Here is a 23,584-nt window from a genome sequence, read left to right on the forward strand (position 1 = left end):
GCTATAAAACTGAAAGTATCACCAAGTGGCAGACGGGACCCATAATATGCCCCAATTTGCAACACTTCGTTGTTCAGAATTCACGTCTTTAAAATTATATGGTTTACCATTATAATGCAATTTTCAAACTAAGAAAAAAAAATTTCATTACAAACTAACAAAAAGACAGTGATGCAGAGATGCTTCAGACCTGAAAGTAGAAGATACACACATCGTTATGGCATTACTGCTCGCAACAGTCATACACATGAATGAAAAAAATAACTGATCACAGTAATAAGGACAAGTATGCAGTATACAAGAATTTGTATCATACAAAGCAGCCTTTACTTATTATCTCTTCCTTAGACCAAAAGAAAAATCACAGAAATCCCTAAATCTAAAAACTATTACAAAATACCAGTTCAAGCTAAGGGCAACACAGATAAGCTACCACGTAACAAACAGATTTGCAGAGTTTCAAATTAATTTCAGGTATTGCCTTAGATGTAACTGGGCTGGAGAACACTAGCAAGCAATGACAAGCATGCTTCAGACTGCAGAATTTACCTTCTTAGCAGCAGAGTAAATGCACTCAAATGGTCAGCTCATTTCAGAATCCAAGCTGTATGTAGGTTGCCACTGTTAGCCAGCTAATTTAAAGCTAGTTCAGATGTATCTATCTGAAATTGCAATCAAAGAAATTAGCGGGTGACTAATGAGTAGGCAGAACCCACGTCTCACCGATTTCTCAGGCATTGTTCAGATGTTTCTAGTTTCCAACTTAAGTGCTTTTTTCCCCTCTTAGTTCTAATTCTGAAATCCAAGATTTTTTACACACCATACTATTAACAGTGTTTGCAAACAAAATTTCATCCCTCACATCTGGGTTTACCATTTACTTCAATGAATTTATCTAAGTCACAGCCACCTCTATTTTGAGCTTGGAATCCTGCTTCATCCACCAGCAGTTGTCTTCTGCTACCTTCCTCTTTTAAAATCCAAAGAAAAATCCTATCTGTTTTCCAGAAACACTGTTGTGAAATAACTGTGGTCACTAATGGAAGCTTCCAAATAAGTGCTTTACATGGTCTTAGCAAAATGGCACAATATCACTTTTCTGAGCAATTACGAGTCACAACTTTTTCAAATAAAGGCTGATTCAAATGAAATTACATTTAAAACAATACAGCTATCATGAACTACACTGTTCTCAAAACCTCCACTCAATTTCATCTCATTTATAAAGTGCAAAACCAAACAACCTGACATGGCAGCGCAGCATGCAAACTTATTAACGATGAAGGCAATGAACTTCCAGTGGAAGATGTACACATTTAATGGATGATGCATACAATCCTGGCGGAACAAGCAGGAACTTCATTACTGTGCTATGCTACTGGTTTAAAAATGAGCTACCCTCTGCAGAGATAGGCATTTTACAGAATAATAGTTCTCTAGTGGTGGCTTTTTAGGAAGAGGGGAACCGTAAAACACCTAATACGAATAGATATAACTTAACTACTTCACAGATCTGCACAGTATTTACAAAGCAAAACCAGAAAATACAGCATTTGTAAGAAAATATGACTTGGGGTGGGGAGGAAATTTATGTGTTTGGTGGATTTTCTTTTGTTTGTTTGTTTGTTCACCTTTTAAAAAAAAAAACAAACCAAACAACTTTTTGTAAAGGAACCATTAATTCACATACAATATAACAATGTGCTGCATATGGACTTACACATGTGATAAGTTAGCTAGTAAGGCTGCCATCCTTAACTATTAATTTTCAAAGGCATGTTTCTTAGCTAACTGTACACAATCCTTTACATATTCTGTAACTGCTATATAATAGAGCTATGCAATTTCAGGATAACAAAACTCAGGAAATCAAACTAATCTCAGCTGAAACATGATACACTGCAAGAATTCTAATTTATCCCAAAGGAAAAACTTAGCTTTTCAAAGATATTATAAATAATACATGTATATTTTCACTTGTATCCACATTTCAAATCAAAGAAGCTGCCTGAATAAGATCAGATCAACTAAAAGTATGTATCAGCACAAACTACCCTCTAAAATACTTAATTTTATTAGTGAAATGGTACCAAAGATAACAAGTATACAAAGAATCTCTTTGCTCTATGCTACTTACACATCATAAATAAGACAGCTGTTGTTGCAAGACACAATCCTTCACAGTCTTTCTATAAGCATACATATTTGTCATTCTTTTATCAGAATAAGCTGTTTACCAGTCAACAGCATGTGGCTTAAACATCACAAAAATGACTGTCTATACTTTACATGGTAAAGCATTTTCTGTAGTCTTAAATTTACACAGTGGCAAGAACATAAAATCCTATAAAAAAAAAAAAAGAGTGATGAAGCAGCTTCACAATCAAATTGGGTTTCATTACCTTAGGAATTGGGCAAATTTTTCATTCCCTGTAATAAGCTTTGCTTTTTATTTTTTTTTTTTGTAAGAATCAACTATGCAAAGGAAAAGAAAAACAAATTGAAAGCAAATAGCTAATATGCTATTAAGTTTTTTTTAACTGAAAGAAAGAACTCTTCCCATGAGGTAAGGCAATTAAGTCATTTGATTGTATTAAGTTGTATTAAAAATAATCTACTTGATTTTAGGTATAAATTTTAAAGGTATGACTCTTAAGAAATCTCACAATGATGAAACTGATTAAATTAGTTCAGAGAGTACAAGCCATGTTTTACCTTGACAAAAATATTTGCTTTGTCATTCTCTTCTTACATGCTTTCTCTTTAAAGAATGAAAAAAGAATCTCTACCATATAACTCCTGTGTAAATTAGAACTCTTTTTTCCCAAATTATTTATCCCCTCAGCTTTGCATACGATTCCTTTTATATCACCCAACAGGTATGAGAGATGATGATGGAGAGGTAACAAGGCCATCCAAATGTAGATTAAATGTCTAAAGGGCTGTCTGATGCAGGTGATCAGAAAATGCTTTGTATTCAGCTACTACTTTTGTACAGTGGTGGTACCCAAAATGCATCTTTGCTTTCACCTATAAATCGCTTCTAAAAAAAAAAGTAAAAATGGAGCTTTAGTATTTTAACAAGTGAATCAAACAATTGTTCTGACAAATCACTTGCATTCTTGTCTACAGTATGGTGGTGGCAAAATAGCAATAGAGATCATGTAAGATTTAGCTGAAAATGAGTAATAGCACATATACATTTCTAGAAAATACCACATTGTTTTAAGAAGGCACTAAAGCTTCTGCTTGTGCTCCCATTTTTTTTTTAAGCAAATAAGAAAAAAATTATTTTCATAATGGCACCTGTACCATTTACAGCTGAACAGACACACTGCAGTACGGCTCAGAACAAAGCTGTAAGTTCTAATAATATCATACAGATGTGCTCACTTCTGGAAGGACAAAAGAAAACAAGAAAACAAAACAACCCCAAAATAACCCAGTAAGCTAACTTATTATCTATAACACAGCAATGTTCCTTTTGGGAACAGAAAAGTAGCATGCATTGTTCAAATACTTTAAAAGAAATATTCATTTTAGGGATATTAGTAAGAAATTGTTTTAAATAAAACCCAAGAATACCAAGCAGTGAGCAAATGAAAAACAAACTAGTCAGTGGGCATTTAATATAAGAACTGTAAAACTGTGTTTATGTTTAAAAACCCTTTTTCTATAGTTTTCATTTACAACAAAAGAAATTGTGTATATTTATGCACCATTTCCAAGCACATCAAACAGTACACATTGAAGTTTTTGTGGATTTTTTTAACCCACAAAGTAAAACAATACAAAATTCATCAACGAGCAGTATTTTAAACAACCTTCAATGCATATCTTCAGCTTTTTTTGGATAGTACAGGTTTACATCTTTCAGTTTCTACTTATTTGTAACAGCTTATGGCAAAAATAACGTAAATCATTTTACAAATAAGCACAGCCATCATGGAAATGCATGGATTTTCAGAGATGAATAGTTCTGATGGCATCTGCCTTTTCATGGTATAACTACTGGTCCATGCTCTCTTGCTTTACAGCAAGAAATCAATGAAGCTATCGCAAGAATTGGAAGAGCTACTAGTACTATCACCATGTTCAGGTTGATTGCTTTGACATTTTCTTCCTCATTCTGGGAAATAAAAAGCTTTGGATTTCATTCCTTAGTTGAGTCAGAGGTCCATTCTTCGTTTTAAACCTCTTCCATTTTAACTGAGAGGTTTTCGTCATTTGGTTGACAGTTCCCATTCTGTTGTAGTTTGACTTCATCTGTCCTTTGTGTATCTCTATTGCCTACTTCCTTGTCAGTTTCTGAATTCAGATCCTCTTTAGTGTGATCTTTGTCCTACCAAAGATAAAATTATTTTACAAAAAAAAAAAAAAATAATCATACTCTTAGCATTACAGGATACGACTTCCAACCAACTCTTGGTATTTTGATTGCCTCAATTTCTACACACCTATCTTGTCTCAGCAATTTTCAGAATAAAGGTGTCAGCTCTTTTTTTTTTTTTTTTAAAAAAAAAAAAAAAAAGCTTTCTTTTCCATTGGCTGAAGTTAGGCACTCATAACAATGCATCACCCAAGAAATCATTGCCATAAAGTCATCTGTCTTTATCATCAATACTCAGGTAAAACAGAATAAGCAGCATCGTGGGACCTATGAGAAACAGCTCCAGAAATTAAGACTTCACCATATTTTCTAAATAAAACAGGATTACAATTTTTCTTTCATATTTTTTGTCAGGTAACTGATAAATTTTAAGAGAATTCTTGGGTAAGACAATTATTTAAGCATGTGGACAGAGTCACCTAAATCAGCTGTTTTATAACAGCTGAATAATTCAGAGTACCACAAACTACTCTTTAAAGGCATGCTGCTTTTCAAATTCTAAGATTAAACAATTTGAAGATGTTTCTTTTCTTAATCACACCACCTTTATTTTGCAAGGGAAAAATCCCATACTGCTCTTCCCCAAATCTTCAACTTTACTCCTGGAGAGTCCAATATGCAGCCCAGGACCAAAGCAACCAAGGGAGAGGCTGAACCACAGAGTGAAAGTTTATTAAAAATCTTTTCAGCTTGACAGCCTGTGCTGGTTTTGGCTGGGATAGAGTTAATTTTCTTCACAGAAGCTAATATGGGGCTATGTTTTGGATTTGTGCTGAAAACAGCGTTGATAACACAGGGATGTTTTGGTTACTGCTGAGCAGTGCTTACACAGAGTCAAGGTCTTCTCTGCTTCTCACACCACCCCACCAGCAAGGAGGCTGGGGGTGCACAAGAAGTTGGGAGGGGACACAGCTGGGACAGCTGACCCCAACTGACCAAAGGGATATTCCATACCATATGATGTCATGCTCAGCATATAAGGCTGGGGGAAGAAGGAGGAAGGGGGGGAACTTCGGAGTGATGGCGTTTGTCTTCCCAAGTAACCGTTACGCATGATGGAGCCCTACTTTCCTGGAGATGGCTGAACACCTGCCTGCCAATGGGAAGTAGTGAATGAATTCCTTGGTTTGCTTTGCTTGCGCGCGCAGCTTTTGCTTTCCCTATTAAACTGTCTTTATCTCAACCCATGAGTTTTCTCACTTTTACCCTTCCCATCTCACTTTTACTCTCCCCCATCCCACCGTGGGGGAGTGAGCGAGTGGCTGTGTGGTGCTTAGTTGCCGGCTGGGGTTAAACCACGACACAACCAAGCTAACCCTGAACCCTGCTGCTTAGTTACACAGTCTGCTTCCTGCCTGCTCATACAGATAGGCAGCCAGCCAACTCCTAACATATGGCACAGAACAGAAAAGAGAGCGAAAGGAAAACAAAGTGTTTCCATAACCTATTCACACAAGCTCCTATAGGTCCAGTAAAGTTCAAACACACAGACTTCTCAAACTGGCCTAACATCAACTGGAGAATGACTTTCATGTCTCCGACTGGCAAAACCTAAACCCAAGTGGCAATAATTTGGTAAGAAAAACAGGGGAAAAAGGGTGAGGAAAAGAAAGAAAAAGAAGGGAGGGAATTCCAATAATCATTCCACTTGCAGCACTCCACTCTGCTTATCACTTGGTCACACAGCTTACCTTCAAAATAGTGGTGCTTTTGTCAGATTTCTCCTTTCCCTCTTTTTCTTTACTGCTTTTTTTCTTGGAGGTAGAGCATTCCCTTTCTCTTCTTTCATTATTTGTATCCTTTACTCTTTTTCTTTCTTTCTTGTTTCTGTTTAAGAAAATTTTTACTCAAATCAGAATTTGATCCAACAGCAACAAATGTACTACCAATGCATACTTGAGTGTACTGTACAGTAAATTGCACAGTACAGTAACTAAGAATGTTGGTATCCTGGTTTGCTTTCCTTCAGAAAGGTTCAGTCACCTTCAAACCATTTAACTGCAAACTAAACTCTCATCTGGGGGGTTTCCAAAAAAAACCCAAAAAACAAAACAAAACAAACAAAAAACCCAAACAAACAAAAACAAACAAAACAAACAAACAAAAAAACAAACACACTCCCAAAACATAACAAAAACCCCTTCATAAAGACAAGGGGAATTTTTGATTGAAGAGAGCTAAAGAACACGTGTTCAGTATACATGGTATTTGCAAAGAGAAAACCAAATTAATCTGTATCCAATGAAGGGCTTTTATTGATTTGAAGCAAATTTGCATCGCTAACAGATATAAAACTCTCTAATTGAAAGCATACCAAAGATCAAATCCATGACGTGTTTTTTTTGTTTTGTTTTAAATTAGAACTGAATCATACCGACCAATTAAAATTATCTGAGATGACTAGTGAAAAGTCAGTAAATCAATGAAAATACTTCCCAAATTGTTTTCAATATATGTATCTGCATCCACCTTCTAGTGTTCTGTTTATTGAAAAACAAACCTTTTCCTTAGAAAATAAAATTATTATTAAAGAGCTTCTTGCATAACAAAAAAAATCCAGAAGAAACACAAACTGAGTTAGCTCCTTTCATAACACTGATCTCTATGTCATATTTCAATTTAACAAAAATACTATAACTTTTTCCTCCTTTACTGCTCATTAACTTTTATGTTTATATCAAACCGACCTTCTCGGAGAAGGAGTCTGTGAAGACTTTCTTTTTGTTGTTTTAGATGTTTTGGGAGACTTGGAGGGACTTCTGCTCTTCCTTATACGCCTTTCTCTGGAGGACCAAGAAATTCAAGATCACCAAAGAAGAAAAATAATAAACTCAGGAACTGCATAAAAACAGAAAGCTCTTAAAATGATCTGACACAACTAAATAAATATCCCTGAATTTAACAGTATATATCACCAATAATATATGAAGTGTACAAAGCAAAAAAAAAAATTTTCATATGTTTCAGTTTGATGGGAAAGGGGAGAATGGAAGTGGGAAGTAGGAAAAAAAAAGTTGTGCCCTTTCAGATTTTAGTTTTATGTTTATCCTCACATGCTTGTACTTATACCTGATAACAATGGAAACACACTGAATTCACTAATCCTGTATTAAGTAAGAGTTTCTTCAGTCAGGAAAAGAATCCAATTGAATGAAAAGCCACATTAAGACAAAAGGCATAACTTGAGCAATACAAACACCAAAACTTAACATTACAAGCTTAAGATCACCGGAATTTCAGTTCAGCTTGACTGAAGTTTAATTCCTGAATACATAAGCTAGCATTCCTATTGGTTTAGAAGCAAACAGTGCAAAATGAAGCTTAAGCTGTTGTCAAAATCAAAATGAATAAGTTAATATCTATTGTTTTCCTAGCAGTTCATGCTCAGCAAACCTATGTATCATTCTATAACGCACTGAAGAGCTCTTAGTATTTTACAAAATAGCTGTTTTACACAAATGTATGGAATTTGCTGAAGTTGCTGTTATGGAGTCTGATCTCTAATAGAACAGAACATTAAATAACTGGTTGCAAACACACTGAGGCACATGTTAAAATAAAGTAAAAACTGAGCAAGTAAAGCTTCATTCAATGTAAACGTAGAACCTATCTCTGTCAAAGTAAGATGACTCTTTCCTATCACCTCTTCATAGAGCAGGAAAAGCAGACAGGAAGAACCATCAAAAAAACCAGGGAAATTAAAAACTAATTGACAGGGCACTTGAAGATACAGCACAAAATCTACAATTACGCATACCAGCTTTTTCAATTCACACCTAATTTCTTTAATATTTAGAAAGACCAAGAAAACAACAGTTATTAGATAAATTACAAAAGGATATATTAAGATATACCTAGTATCATTATCTGGATTCATACTCTGACAATATCATCTAGCCTGACCTCCTGAAGCTGCACAGGACAAAAGTTCATAACTATTTTGTTCAGCAAGCTCTTAAGTTTGATTCGATCCTTGGTAAACAAAAATATAAAGTGGTCTCAAAATCATGGAAAAAAAAAACCCACAATCATTGATCAGCTGTTCACTGGTTAACATGCACCTCATTTTGAACATCCTCACATTTATCATCACCTTTTTTCAAATTAGGATATTGGAAATGAATATATTATTCTGACAGTGCTCCCACTTGGTCTACATTGAGTACATCTCCACTTTATTTTGCTTTTCTGCATACATATCTGTGAGCAACCAAGTAAGTGCCCTAGTAATTGCGTTCAAACTAGAAACTGTTTATTCATGAAATCTAATTTTCAGTTTCTGCTTTTCATATTTCAAGTTGAAGAACTACAGCTGTGTCTGACAGCATTCCTATCTCTATGTTACATTTGTCTATAAAAAGATTTTTGTGCACCTGTTTTTAATAAAACTCTTAGGCAAAACTAATACAGCAAAAATTAAGAAAAAGAAGTTTGAAAACTTTGATAGTGATCCCATGTCTCTAAATCATACACAGAACTAACATTCTTGTCTCAAAGGAAAAATCCCACAGGCTCATGACTGGAGGCAAATTCCGGTTGATTTAAATAAAGTTAACTAGGAACGGCTCCAAGATTTGCCTTAGACCAACACTGGGTCTAGCACTGCTAGGATCTTTTAATTCTGAGACAGAGAGAAGCTTTGGGGCAGAGAGATTTCTCAACACCTGTCTCCAACTAGCAGTACTTGGAAGAATGGTGGCAGTGTGAACCAACTCCCTGGAAAAAGAGGTAGCTTTCAGCCTCTTCATATTCTGTTTACCCCTAATTAAGGCACAAATTTTGTTTTTGACCCTGATGGAATCTAAGCCTTGCTAATGCCAGCAGAAATTGCCAGTGGAATATATGGGGTCCCTCTGCCTTCTTTAGGTAAAAAAAAAAAAGCAAAAAATTAAGAAAAAATCCCAGACAGACAATATTTAATGGGTAAGACTGACTGGACTTGATATTACCAACTTCAGGTTGGGCCATTACTGGGTTACAAAGGAAGATACCACTTCAGCCATCAAGAAGTCTTCTCTTTGGACAAAGCCCCTACCTATCGCCTTTGCTGACCTGTAGATGTCTCTTGGAAAAGGAGCCAGATTCTCCTCTTCCTCTGGTCAGTGTCTCTTCCTTCAGCTAGTGTCTTGGTTTTGGCTGGGATAGAGTTAAATTTCTTCCTAGTGCTCTGTTTTGGATTTAGTATGAGAAGAATGTTGACAGCAACAACTGAAAACATCAGTGTGTTAAGTACCCTGCTAGTCAAGGACATTCAGCTTCCATGCTCTACCAAGCGCTGGGAAGGAGCACAGCCGGGACAGCTGGCCCAGCTGGCTAATGGGGTATTCCATACCGTGTGACGTCATGCTCAGTATATGAATGGTAGGCGTGATCCAGGAAGTACCGATCCCTACTTGGTTATCGGTCAGCGCGGGTGGTGAGCAACTGCAATGTGCATCACTCACTTTGTGTATCCCATTATTATTATTATTATTATTTCTTTTTCTGTTCTATTAAACTGTCTTTATCTCAATCCACGAGTTCTTTTTTTTTTTTTTTCCTCCCCGATTCTGTAGCCCATCCCACTGGGGGTGGGGAGCGAGCGAGCAGCTGCGTGGTGTTTGGCTGCCTGCCAGGTTAAACCACGACAGTCCTTTTTGGCGCCCAACGTGGGGCACGAAGGGTTGAGATAACGACACATCTGACCCGAACGGGTTAAAACAAATTTGTTATAAGCATTCATTATATCAGTTTAGTAGTCACTGGTCACAATGTTGGTTTATTTGCTCTCAGAGTTGTTGGATCTGTACTTGGAGATTTGGTATATAGCACCTCTTACTGGCTGTATATACTGCTGATAATCAGTATTTACGTGGGGTTTATCATCTCTGGGAGATGGATTAAGGTCATCGCTTTGCTAAACTGTCTAACACTGGCTTTATGATATGATAAAATTATTGGTCAGGAGACTGTACTAAGCACTGCCGTCATCCCTGTGCTTCAGGAGCTATCTCTCGGAAACTATTAGTAATTACACTTTTTACCTCTTCTCCTTGAAGAGCCAATTTACGGGGGAGACAGCTTCCTTCACCTTCCCCTTCTCCTCCAGGCTGATTACAATAGCTCTTGAGGATTTTGAATATCCCTGGGATGTTCAAACCAGCATGTTCCTATTGCTATGTCTCCTGAGTGTGTTTCAGGCCTTGTTTAAGGTTAAACAACTATTGAATACCACCCAGAGATCTGCCCTGAGGCTGGATAGTTATGAGTAGCAGGGTGTGTGGGATAGTATGGGCAAGTGCCTAGGACAGTGGGCACCTCCAATGTTTTGAAGCGTCACCCCTGAACAAGTGCAGAATGCTGAAAAACTAGTAAAATATTTGGAAAACGTATGCTGTCACCCTGGCAATTCCAGAGAGACCCAGATTACTACAATGTGAAGGGGCCTGGCCCACGCCTACCGAGCCCTGTTCAACACTATTCAGAACCCTCAAGGGGGAAAGAAGGTCTCCGGATCTGATGACAAAATGACAAGCACTGCGGCTACTCCAACCCCCGCGACGGGCACTGCAGCTGAACCAGAGGACCAACCCTTGCTGGTATCAGTCACCCCTGTACAGAAGAGGAAATCTTGGAAGCGGAAGTCAGGTCATTTAGAAAGGAATGATGAAAAAGCAGGGCCATCACGAGGAGGGGAGGAGGAAGAAAAAGAAGAACTCCTAAACGAGACAGAAACCACCTGATCCCTATCCCTGCGTGAGTTGTGAGATATGCAAAAAGATTTCAGTCATCGTTCAGGCGAGCATATTGTCACCTGGCTGCTCCGATGCTGGGATAATGGGGCCAGTAGCCTGGAATTAGAGGGGAAGGAAGCCAAACAGCTGGGAACCCTTGCTAGGGAAGGGGGCATTGACAAAGCGATTGGAAAACGGGCACAAGTCCTCAGCCTCTGGAGGCGACTCCTATCAGGCGTGAAGGAAAGGTATCCCTTCAAAGATGATGTTATATATCGCCTAGGCAAGTGGACCACTATGGAGAGGTATCGAGTACCTGAGAGAATTAGCCATGCTGGAGATGGTTTATAGTGACCTGGACAACAACCAAATGCCCAAAGATCCAGATGAAGTCCAGTGCACGCGACCCATGTGGCAGAAGTTGGTACGGAGCGCACCAGCGTCATATGCCAGTTCGTTGGCAGTACTTTCCTGGAAAGCGGAAGAAGCACCAACGGTGGATGAGGTGGTTAGCAGACTTCGGGATTTTGAAGAAACAGTCTCCTTCTGTGGAGAAACTGTCCCGGGAGGTCCAGCAACTCAAAGAGGAGATGTCCTATTCTCCACATGTACAGCCCAGTATCTCAGCCATTAGGAGTCAGCGTCCTACTGCTCAAGACAGAGGATATAGAAGGTACACACCACGGGGCTCCCTGTGGTTTTACCTGCGCAACCACGGAGAGGACATGAGGCAGTGGGATGGAAAACCTACCTTGACCCTAGAGGCACGGGTACGTGAGTTGCAAGGAAAAACAATGACACAAGGGGGTTCTCCAAGGAAAAATGCTGCTCCAGTTTTCAGGAAAAACCTGTCTCACGATGGTCCAGTTTCCAGTGAACAGTTCCCCAGACAGAGTAGAAGGGTTGATCTTACTTTGGATTGTAATGAAGAAATTCTGGACTCGCGATTGCAAGAAGTGAGTAAGGAATACTATGACCAGGACTAGAGGGGCCCTGCCTCCAGCCAGGTGGAGGAAAGGGACAACCGGGTTTACTGGACTGTGTGGATTCAATGGCCTGGCACATCAGACCCACAGGAGTATAAGGCTCTCGTAGACACCGGTGCACAGTCTACCCTGATGCCATCAAGCTATGAAGGGGCAGAATCCATCTGTATTTCTGGAGTGACAGGGGGATCCCAAGAGTTAACTGCATTGGAGGCCGAAGTGAGCCTGACCGGGAATGAGTGGCAAAAGCACCCCATTGTGACTGGCCCAGAGGCTCCGTGCATCCTTGGCATAGACTACCTCAGGAGAGGGTATTTCAAGGACCCAAAAGGGTACCGGTGGGCTTTTGTAATAGCTGCCCTGGAGACGGAGGAAATTAAACAGCTGTCTACCTTACCCGGTCTCTCGTAGGACCCTTCTGTTGTGGGGTTGCTGAGGGTTGAAGAACAACAAGTACCAATCGCTACCACAAAAGTGCACTGGCGGCAATATCGCACCAACCAAGACTCCCTGCTTCCCATCCATAAGCTGATTTGTCGACTGGAGAGCCAAGGAGTGATCAGCAAGACTCGCTCACCCTTTAACAGTCCCTAACAGTAGACTGCCGTGGCCTGAACAAAGTCACGCTGCCACTGAGTGCTGCCGTGCCAGACATGCTAGAACTTCAATACGAACTGGAGTCAAAGGTAGCCAAGTGGTTCGCCACAAATGATATCGCTAATGCGTTCTTCTCAATCCCTTTGGCGGCAGAGTGCAGGCCACAGTTTGCTTTCACTTGGAGGGGCGTCCAGTACACCTGGAACCGACTGCCCCAGGGGTGGAAACACAGCCCTACCATTTGCCATGGACTGATCCAGACTGCACTGGAACAGGGTGAGGCTCCAGAACACCTGCAATACATTGATGACATCATTGTATGGGGCAACACAGCAGAAGAAGTTTTTGAGAAAGGGGAGAGAATAGTCCAAATTCTTCTGAAGGCTGGTTTTGCCATAAAACAAAGTAAGGTCAAGGGACCTGCACAGGAGATCCAGTTTTTAGGAATAACATGGCAAGGTGGATGTCGTCGTCAGATCCCAATGGATGTGATCAACAAAATAACAGCCATGTCCCCACCAACTAGCAAAAAGGAAACACAAGCTTTCTTAGGCGTTGTGGGCTTTTGGAGAATGCATATTCCAGATTACAGCCTGATTGTAAGCCCTCTCTATCAAGTGACCAGGAAGAAGAAGGATTTCACATGGGGCCCTGAGCAACAACAAGCCTTTGACCAAATTAAACGGGAGATAGTTCAGGCAGTAGCCCTTGGGCCAGTCCGGGCAGAACAAAATGTAAAGAATGTGCAGCTGGGGAGAATAGCCCTACCTGGAGCCTCTGGCAAAAAGCACCAGTGGAGACTCGAGGTCAACCCTCAGGGTTTTGGAGTCAGGGACACGGAGGATCCGAGGCCCGCTATACTCCAACTGAGAAGGAGATATTAGAATCACAGAATCATTAAGATTGGAAAAGACCTCTAAGATCATCGAGTCCAACAGTCAACCCAACACCACCATGCCCTAGTGGGGGGGCATGTCCCTAAGCGCCTCATCTACACGTCTTTTAAATACCTCCAGGGATGGTGACTCAACCACTTCCCTGGGCAGCCTGTTCCAAGGCCTGACCACTCTTTCAGTAAAGAAATTTCTCCTAACGTCCAATCTAAACCTCCCTTGGCGCAACTTGAGGCCATTTCCTCTCATCCTATCACTAGTTACTTGGCAGAAGAGACCAACACCCACCTCGCTACAACCTCCTTTCAGGTAGTTGTAGAGCGCGATGAGGTCTCCCCTCAGCCTCCTCTTCCCCAGACTAAACAGTCCCAGTTCCCTCAGCTACTCCTCATAGGACTTGTTCTCTAGACCCTTCACCAGCTTCGTTGCCCTTCTCTGGACACGCTCCAACACCTCAATGTCTTTCTTGTAGTTAGGGGCCCAAAACTGAACACTATTCAAGGTGTGGCCTCACCAGAGCCGATGACAGGGGGACGATCACTTCCCTGCTCCTGCTGGCCACACTATTTCTGATACAGGCCAGGAATTGATATTGGCAGCATATGAAGGGATTTAAGCTGCTTCGGAAGTGGTTGGTACTGAAGCACAGCTCCTCCTGGCACCCCAACTGCCAGTGCTGGGCTGGATGTTGAAAAGGGAGGGTCCCCTCTACACATCATGCAACCGATGCTACGTGGAGTAAGTGGGTCGCACTGATAACACAACGCGCCCAATTAGGAAACCCCAGTCGCCCAGGAATCTTGGAAGTGATCACAAACTGGCCAGAAGGCAAAGATTTTGGAATATCCCCAGAGGAGGAGGTGACGCGTGCTGAAGAGGCCCCACTGTATAACAAACTACCAGAAAATGAGAAGCAATATGCCCTCTTCACTAACGGGTCCTGTCGCCTTGTGGGAAAGCATCGGAGGTGGAAAGCTGCTGTATGGAGTCCTATACGCCAAGTTGCAGAAACTGCTGAAGGAGAAGGTGAATTGAGCCAGTTTGCAGAGGTGAAAGCCATCCAGCTGGCCTTGGACATTGCTGAACGAGAAAAATGGCCAGTACTTTATCTCTATACTGACTCATGGATGGTGGCAAATGCCCTGTGGGGGTGGTTGCAGCAGTGGAAGCAGAACAACTGGCAGCGCAGAGGCAAACCCATCTGGGCTGCCGCATTGGGGCAAGATATTGCTGCCCGAGTAGAGAACCTGACTGTAAAAGTACGTCACGTAGATGCTCACGTACCCAAGAGTCGGGCCACTGAAGAACACCAAAACCACCAGCAGGTGGACCAGGCTGCTAAGATTGAAGTGGCTCAGGTGGATCTGGACTGGCAACATAAGGGTGAATTATTTATAGCTCTGTGGGCCCATGACACCTCAGGCCATCAAGGAAGAGATGCAACATACAGATGGGCTCGTGATCGAGGGGTGGACTTGACCATGGACGCTATTGCATAGGTTATCCATGAATGTGAAACGTGCACTGCAATCAAACAAGCCAAGCAAGTAAAGCCTCTTTGGTATGGGGGACGATGGTTGAAATATAAATATGGGGAGGCCTGGCAGACTGATTATATCACACTCCCACAAACCCAACAAGGCAAGCGCTATGTGCTCACCATGGTGGAAACAATCACTGGGTGGTTAGAAACATATCCTGTGCCCCATGCCACCGCCCGGAACACCATCCTGGGCCTTGAAAAGCAAGTCTTATGGAGACATGGCACCCCAGAAAGAATTGAGTCAGACAACAGGACTCACTTCCGAAACACCCTCATAGACACCTGGGCCAAAGAGCATGGCATTGAGTGGGTATATCACATCCCCTACCATGCACCAGCCTCCGGGAAAATCGAACGATACAATGGACTGCTAAAGACTACGCTGAGGGCAATGGGTGGTGGGACATTCAAGCATTGGGACACACATTTAGCAAAGGCCACCTGGTTAGTCAACACTAGGGGATCTTTCAACCGAGCTGGCCCTGCCCAATCCAAACCCTTACGTACTGTAGAGGGGGATAAAGTCCCTGTCATGCACATCGGAAATATGCTGGGAAAGACAGTCTGGGTTACTCCTGCCTCTGGCAAGGGAAAACCCATTCGTGGGATTGCTTTTGCTCAAGGACCTGGGTGCACTTGGTAGGTAATGTGAAAGGATGGGGAGGTCCGGTGTGTACCTCAAGGGGATTTGATTTTGGGAGAAAATAGCCAATGAACTGAATTGTATGATGTTAATTGTTATATGATATTGTATATCATTATTTCTATGGTTGCTATCAATGGTATAGCAGTAAAAATCACCCAGATTAATGAAGAAGGAACTCTGATGAAACCGAGCAAAGTGCAACGATGATAGAACCGGCCGAGCGCAGCAATACTGGAATCAGAACTGGCTTCAGGATGCAACAGCTCAACACCACACCCCATCTCTCCTGCCCTGAAAGACTGTTATGACAGATGGAGCCCAAAGTCATGGACTAAATGAACTCAATGGGCAGTTTAGAGGGATGGCCCATAGACTAAGAGAATGATATCTCTGTGTGTGTGTGTGCGCACGTAAAAAATATATATGTAAAGACAAGAAAGGTGGTGGTGATTAATTGGAATGTATTAGAAAATGTGAGACCTAAGCATAACGTAAATGGTATAGAATAAGGGGTGGATACTGTCCTGGTTCCGGCTGGGACAGAGTTAATTTTCTTCCTAGTGCTGTGTTTTGGATTTAGTATGAGAAAATGTTGATAACACACTGATGTTTTCAGTTGTTGCTAAGTACCCTGCTATTTAAGGACATTCAGCTTCCATGCTCTAGAAGAGGCTGGGAGGGAGGATAGCCGGGACAGCTAGCCCAGCTGGCCCACGGTATATTCCATACCATGTGATGTCATGCTCAGTATATGAATGGTAGGCGTGATCCAGGAAGTAGCGATCGCTACTTGGTTATCGGTCAGCAGGTGGTGAGCAATTGCATTGTGCATCACTCAATTTGTATATTCCATTATTATTATTATTTCTTTTTCTGTTCTATTAAACTGTCTTTATCTCAATCCATGAGGGTTTTTTTTTTGTTTTTTTTGGGGGTTTTTTTGTTTGTTTTGGGTTTGTTTTTTTTTTTCTCCCCAATTCTGTCCCCCATCCCACTGGGGGCGGGGAGTGAGCGAGCAGCTGCGTGGTGTTTGGCTGCCTGCCGGGTTAAACCACAACAGCTAGCCATCAAAAATAGCCATCTGATTTCTAGTACTTGCATGCTGTTTGTCAGTAAAGCAAGGTGAGCTGCCACCTAGTTCTTCGAAGGTCATGTATGTTCTTTTCCACCTCTTCTCCAGAAAGACTAGAAGACTATTTGTCCAATATTTTACGCTCTTCAGAAAAAGGATCTGCATCTTCAAAAACAGTCCCAATTCAATGCTGAGCGTCAATCCAGACAGCTGAAATGCCAGGTTGTTGGATAATCTTCCCCTGAATGGTTTGTAACCATTTCAACTAGGCAAAATCAATCACGAAAGTAAATGGACACCCCTAAATACAAGCTAACTGGGATTTGGTAGCCAAACCTATTGACAAATACTTTTCAGAATAACAGAATTACTGAGGTTGGAAGAGCACTCTGGAGAACACCTAGTCCAGACCCCCACCCTTCCAAAACAGGATCAACTAAAGCAGGTTACTCAGTGTCATGGCCAGTCAGGTTTTTAATATCTCCAGGGATGGAGACTCCACAATCTCTCTGGGCAACTGGTTCCAGTTTGCCCAGAAAACACACAATTTAAACATTAGAAAAAACCTTTTGTTTCCCATATTTCAATATATGTCCACTGCCTCTTGCCCTGTCACTGGCCATCACTGAGAAGAGTCAGGCTCCATCTTCTTAACACTCTCCCATCAGGTATTCAATACGCACTAGTAAGATACCCCCTCAGCCTTCTCTTCTCCAGGCTAAACAATCCCAGCCCTCTCAGCCTCTCCTTGTATGACGGATACATATAAAAAACAGTGTATTTCTCCCATCCTCCATCTTCCAAAAGAACATTGTCCCTGTTTAATAGCATCTGGACAAAAAATTAATTTAATATCAAAGTAGGGCTTTGTACTGTGAGTCCATTAGAAGAGATGCACTTAATTTCACTAGAATTCTCTGCCCAAGTACATGACATTTGAGCCTTCCATGACGATTTCTTAAATAGCGGGATGCTTAAAGGGGAGCATAACTGTTGCAAACTAGAGTATGAATTTTTTGTAACATCCAGCTAACTACATTTGTTATTTGACATTAGGAACTGGGTCTTCCATCAAGGCTCTTATATAAGCTACACATTACTGTATTGGGTTTGTGTGGCAAGGTTTTGGTAGCAGGGGGGCTACAGGGGTGGCTTCTGTGAGAAGATGCCAGAAGCTGCCCCTGTGTCCGACAGAGCCAGTATCAGCCGGCTCCAAGACAGACCCACCACTGACCAAAGCTGAGCCAATCAGCAACGGTGGTAGTGCCTCTGTGATAACATATTTAAGAAGGGGGAAAAAACTGCTGCACAGCAGCAGCCAGAAGAGAGGAGTGAGAATATGTGAGAGAAACAACTCTGCAGACACCAAGGTCAGTGAAGAAGGAGGGGGAGGAGGTGCTCCAGGTGCCAGAGCAGAGATTCCCCTGCAGCCCGTGGCGAAGACCATGGTGAAGCAGGTTGTCCCCCTGCAGCCCATGGAGGTCCATGGTGGAGCAGATATCCACCTGCAGCCCATGGAGGACCCCATGCCAGAGCAGGTAGATGCGCCCGAAGGAGGCTGTGACCCCGTGGAGAGAGGAGCCCATGCTGGAGCAGGTTTGCTGGGCAGGACTTGTGACCCCGCGTGGGGGACCCATGCTGGAGCAGTCCTTTCCTGAAGGACTGCACCCTATGGAAAAGGGCCCACGTTGGAGCAGTTCGCGAAGAACTGCAGCTCGTGGGAAGGACCCACGCTGGAGCAGTTCGTGGAGGACTGTCTCCCATGGGAGGGACCCCACGCTGGAGCAGGGGAAGAGTGTGAGGAGGAAGGAGCAGCAGAGACAACGTGTGATGAACTGATGGCAACCCCTATTCCCCACCCCCCTGCGCCACTCGGTGAGGGAAGGAGGTAGAGAAATTGGGAGTGAAGTTGAGCCTGGGCAGAAGGGAGGGGTGGGGGGAAGGTGTTTTAAGATTTGGTTTTATTTCTCATTACCCTACTCTGATTTGATTGGCAACAAATTAAACTAATTTCCCCGAGTTGAGTCTGTTTTGCCCATGACAGTAATTGGTGAGTGATCTCCTCCTGTCCTTATCTTGACCTACAAGCCTTTCGTTATATTTTTTCTCCCCCTGTGCAGCTGAGAAGGGGGAGTGATAGAGTGACTTGGTGGGCACCTGGTGTCCAGCCAAGGTCAACCCACCACAATTACTTATCTAATTCAACACTCCTGAGGCATACAGGCAGAAAATATTATGTTTTCAAAACTGACAGAACTATCTCTGCTCTGTGCAGGTATTCAACCCATAAAATAATGTTAACAATGCATTAAAATAGGAAGCTGCATATGCTTAAAGAAGCCACAGTGTTTTGCCCACAAACCTCCAAAACAACATGGACATTTCATATAACCCAAACAGAATGTTCAGAAACCATTACAGCCTTTTCTGCATTATATGAACCATGAACTCCTGAATTCTGAGGGCTATGGAAATTTTGCTTTTGCCCAGGGAAGTGATTATAATACGTAGAACTTTTCCCAATTCATCCAGCATTTAATTCTCTCAAGGTAACAGATAAAATTTGGTATCTAAATTTGACATGTGATATTATTGAACTCCGTAATTGCTGAGGTTTTCAGAAAGGACTTTTTCCACCAAAGCTTCTGAACTTAAGTTAGCTGCAACGCTTTTAGAATATGCCCGAGTTAGTCCACTTACAGAGCTTATAATCAATCTCACAGCCTCCTTTTGCTATACTGAATTTATCCAGACTTCCACCCAGTTTACCCTCCCTCAGAGGCAAAAACAACAGCTAGATTAACCTTGACTGCTTTCCTGTTTACTGTCAGCATGGTTAAGGAATGTTAATTTTTACTTGTATCTGGCCACCTAACCAGCAAAACAAGGTATCCTTATCTTCCAACTGAGATACATTCACTTTCTGAATAGCTAGCCAGCCAAGTGACATGCTTGCTTCCTGCTGTTCAGCCATCCAGCCAAGAAAATTCATTGCTCGCCATCCTTAAGGTGGCCAAGTGGCAAATACTACCACCCAACTGTTCATAAGCGCAAGGAATTGCTCTACAGACCAACACTGTACAGTATGTAAGTAACCAAGGAACTATGTAACAGTGACTCAAACTTTCATCAGGACAAAGATGATATTTGATGTCCCTCTATCATAACTTTTGGATGGCTCCAACAGAGAAATGGCATAAGAACCATCTACTTACTGTCCTCAAGGACTATACTATACAGTTATGTGAAAGGCAAGCACCAGCTGCCCAACAAGAAACTATTTTCTATCAAGCATTGTACAGAGCTCTTTGTAATACATTTTACTTTATAGGAAAATCTACAAAACAGAAAGAATACAAATTGAATTAGTGACATGGTGATATTGATACATAAAAATTAGGATGCACGTTTTTCATGGTGCGTCACTGTACTGACAAGTCCAAAAAGGCATGAAAAAATTCTAAACAAACCTGCTGGAGCTACGAGATCTTCTTGAAGAGCTATAGCTTCTTGGGGGTGTTCTGGATCTTTTCTCTTTCTTCTTTTTATCATCTCTCTCTTTTTCTCTTTCTCGCTCCTTCTTCTCCTTATCCTCATCTTTTTCCTTTTCTTTGTCTCTGTCCTTCTCTTTGTCCCCTCCTTTGTCCTTATCTCCCTCCTTGTCCTTAATCTTCTCTCTGTCCTTCTCCCCCTCTTTCTCAACATCATCTTTTTCCTTGTTCTGGTCTACCTCTTCCCTGTCTTTTTCCTTCTCCTTATCTTTGTCCTTTTCCCTGTCCTTGTCCCTGTCTTTGTCCTTATCCTTGTCCCTGTCTCTATCCCTATCCTTGTCTCTGACTATCTCTCGATCTTTGTTTCGCTCTCTCCCCCTCTCCCGGTCCTTCTTGTCCTTATCCCTGTTTCTCTCTTTATCTCGCTCTCTTTCCCTTTCTTTGTCTCTGTCCCGGTCTCTCTCCTTCTCTTTGTCTCGGTCTCTCTCTTTCTCCTTTTCTTTGGCCTTTTCTTTTTCCTTGACCTTTTCTTTGTCTCTTTTCTTGTCCCTGTGAAAAGCCAAACACAAATCCATTAATTCATCTTTGAACTTTCCAGTAAAAATTACAACTAACTCTTTAGCATACATTAATTGTTCAAGAGAAAATATGTGTTTCTGTTGAAAAATAATAATTACTCAAAATTTTAATTTTCCACCCCTGTTCACCATGAGGGAGAGGCTATATAGCTAGGAAAAATTTGGAAACCAAATTGGGGAAGGGGGGGCCAAAATCAAATCAAACCGTGATCTTCAAAGTGATGTTATTACACGTTGAAAGAATATGTCTTTTCATCTCACAGCTACATTACTATACATACATATATTTTCTACATTTTGTCAGGAGTGAGACAAACTCTACAATTTGTAAATCCATTCTTTACTAAAAGTGTGTCCACGTAAAATGGACTGCAGATTAACCACCCCCACATGAATAATGACAGCTGACTGGACAGAAGTCTTTATTCTACAGTGTTCTCTCACATAAATATCCTGGAACTGCTTGGAAGTCCAACATCAATTAATACACAGAAACAAAAAACCAGGGATAAAATTTCACCAAATTCCCTCAAAAGGCAAATATAAGGTCAAAACTCAACCAAGACAATTCAATCATCTGTAATGTCATTAGGAATTTGAAAATTATTGAAAAATTGTTAAGACAGTAAAAACAGAAGCAAGGTAACAGAACAAGTCAGCTTCTTTGGAATAGGCAGAATGATACATGTTCATAAAAACAGTGAGGAAAATTCCAGTGGATGTTCTAGTAGTCAAGCCAAATAAAAATTTATTAGATCACAGCTTTGGCTGGAAGATTACATTTTGGTAAAGGATTATTTGGAAGCGCAAGACTCTGAACCATCTTTCCTTTCTAGCAAAGAGAAGAGAGACACACGACTCCTAGACCTGCCTCTAGGACATATGAAAATGAACAATTGTTCAGAGAGAGAAACAGGAGAAAGCACAAGAGAAGTTGATCAGCAGGCCTTTTCATGTCCAAGAGAACCAGACTGACAGAAGTTGCTGTGTCTATTGGTATTGGTACCTATTCTAGGATTTTTAAAGATTCTTAAAGAGAGTCTTTCAGACATGAAAGGCTCTACACACAGCCCCCACCTTTCTTCTTTGGAACAAGTGTTTGGCTACTAATAAATAGTAGGCTTGTTTCATGGTCTGTGACCTGAAGACTTTGGTTCCCATCAGGTTTTGGCAAATACCTCTTTAGATGTCTCACAGAAGGAATGTAAGATCATAAAGATGAAACAGCACACAATCCCTGCAATAGCAAGGGGTCTCACAATGACCCAAGAAGCGCCTTCCAGTTATTTATCACAGAGATTTCATCGGGCTTGCCCCTTCCAGTGAGCAGATATCTCAAGAAGCTCCAGACAACAGCAACAGAGAGTCAAAAGGATCCATCAATGAAGCCCAGCTATGTAGCCTACTCCTAACTGTTCCCACCGAGGTCCACAGATCTGCAGTTCTCTTCCCCACAAAACTTCTCCCCTCAGAAAACAAGAGACAACTGCACAACCTAAGTATGAAGCTCCCTTTAAATGAGTCAGGGGAATTACAGAAAGAAAAGTACCAAGGCTTCTATTCATGAAGCTACTTTCATAGGCACTTTTGTTTTGTGAATATTCACTATTTCATCCCTCAGAAAATTACGTTATCACCCAAGGAGATAAAGGAATTATCTTGTTGGAATTTCACAGTTCAATAATTAGACAATCAGACTTAAAAATTAATAGACCAGGTAAAATATAGATGTATTAGATCCTGAAATGTAAATATGCCACATAACAGACATATGCATTTGTGCCTATAGCAGTGTATGGCCAATATGAAATAGCCAAAGGCAAAAATAAAAGCTCATGCACAAAAACTTTATACATGTTCTCAGAATGCAGGATCAAGTTCAGCCTGAATCCAATCTTCTCAACAGATATAGATTGAAGAAGCATCATCCACTTTTTTGTGCGTTGCACAGGCTACACAGAACATACCTAATCCGTTGGTTTAAGTCTGACAATTAAAGTTACCTATTTTTGATCAGCTTGCACATTGGTATAAATGTAGACTAGACTTTGGTATCAAAGTTTAGGTACCTCAGTGTTGTGGTTTAACCCCCGTAGGCACCACATGAGTTACTATGAAGAAAATTAACTATATCCCAACCAAAACCAGTACACTCAGCATAAAAATTTACTTTCTATTCTTTTGTCCCACAAACAAAGCCTAGAGACAGGCTAAAGCATTTAGAGATTCCATCTTTTACCATCACCTAAAAGGTTTGTTAGATTTTTTTCAAAAACTTTGTACTGTGTGCTAAGAACAACAGTATCATTTCTTAGGAATGGAACTCACCGAGAATGAGAACGACTTCTTGATTTCCGCCTTTCCCTAGATCTAGACCGTTTTTTCAGGGGACTTCTGGATCTGCGTCTGTCCTTGTGTCTTGAGAGCGATCTGTTGCCAGATCTACTTCTATATGAACAACGCCAGAAGAAAAAGACTTTAATATTGAAACTTCGTAAAAATTAGGTCAACCAAGAAGGGAAAAAAACCACATAAATCTTGCCTCACTACATAAAACTATATAGAGTTACATCTCAGTAATATACTGCCTACCAACATTTTTGTAAATATGGATACTTTAAGCTTCACCAGGTGCACATGCTCTCCTTTGAAACAATGCACCATTTAAGTAATAC

General features: G+C 41.2%; 1 protein-coding gene across 8 annotated transcripts in view; it reads right to left on the reverse strand.

The window, feature by feature from the left end:
- Positions 1-1,642: 1,642 nt before the first annotated feature.
- LOC142075057 (uncharacterized) overlaps positions 1,643-23,584 on the reverse strand; it is a 54,231-nt gene continuing 32,289 nt past the window's right edge. For 7 of the 8 annotated variants that reach the window (XM_075136049.1, XM_075136051.1, XM_075136056.1 and 4 more), the window contains 5 exons: positions 23,238-23,357; positions 20,311-20,880; positions 7,078-7,173; positions 6,082-6,217; positions 1,643-4,342 (listed from right to left, as the gene is read on the reverse strand). In XM_075136049.1, the coding sequence (XP_074992150.1) occupies positions 4,190-4,342; positions 6,082-6,217; positions 7,078-7,173; positions 20,311-20,880; positions 23,238-23,357 (1,075 nt within the window). In that variant the 3' untranslated portion in view covers positions 1,643-4,189. Of the gene's footprint in view, positions 4,343-6,081; positions 6,218-7,077; positions 7,229-20,310; positions 20,881-23,237; positions 23,358-23,584 lie in introns of those variants that run through there. The other variant, XM_075136057.1, reaches the window with a different exon arrangement.

This window comes from Calonectris borealis, chromosome W (assembly GCF_964195595.1).
Source record: "Calonectris borealis chromosome W, bCalBor7.hap1.2, whole genome shotgun sequence".
In the NCBI taxonomy this organism is placed as follows: domain Eukaryota; kingdom Metazoa; phylum Chordata; class Aves; order Procellariiformes; family Procellariidae; genus Calonectris; species Calonectris borealis.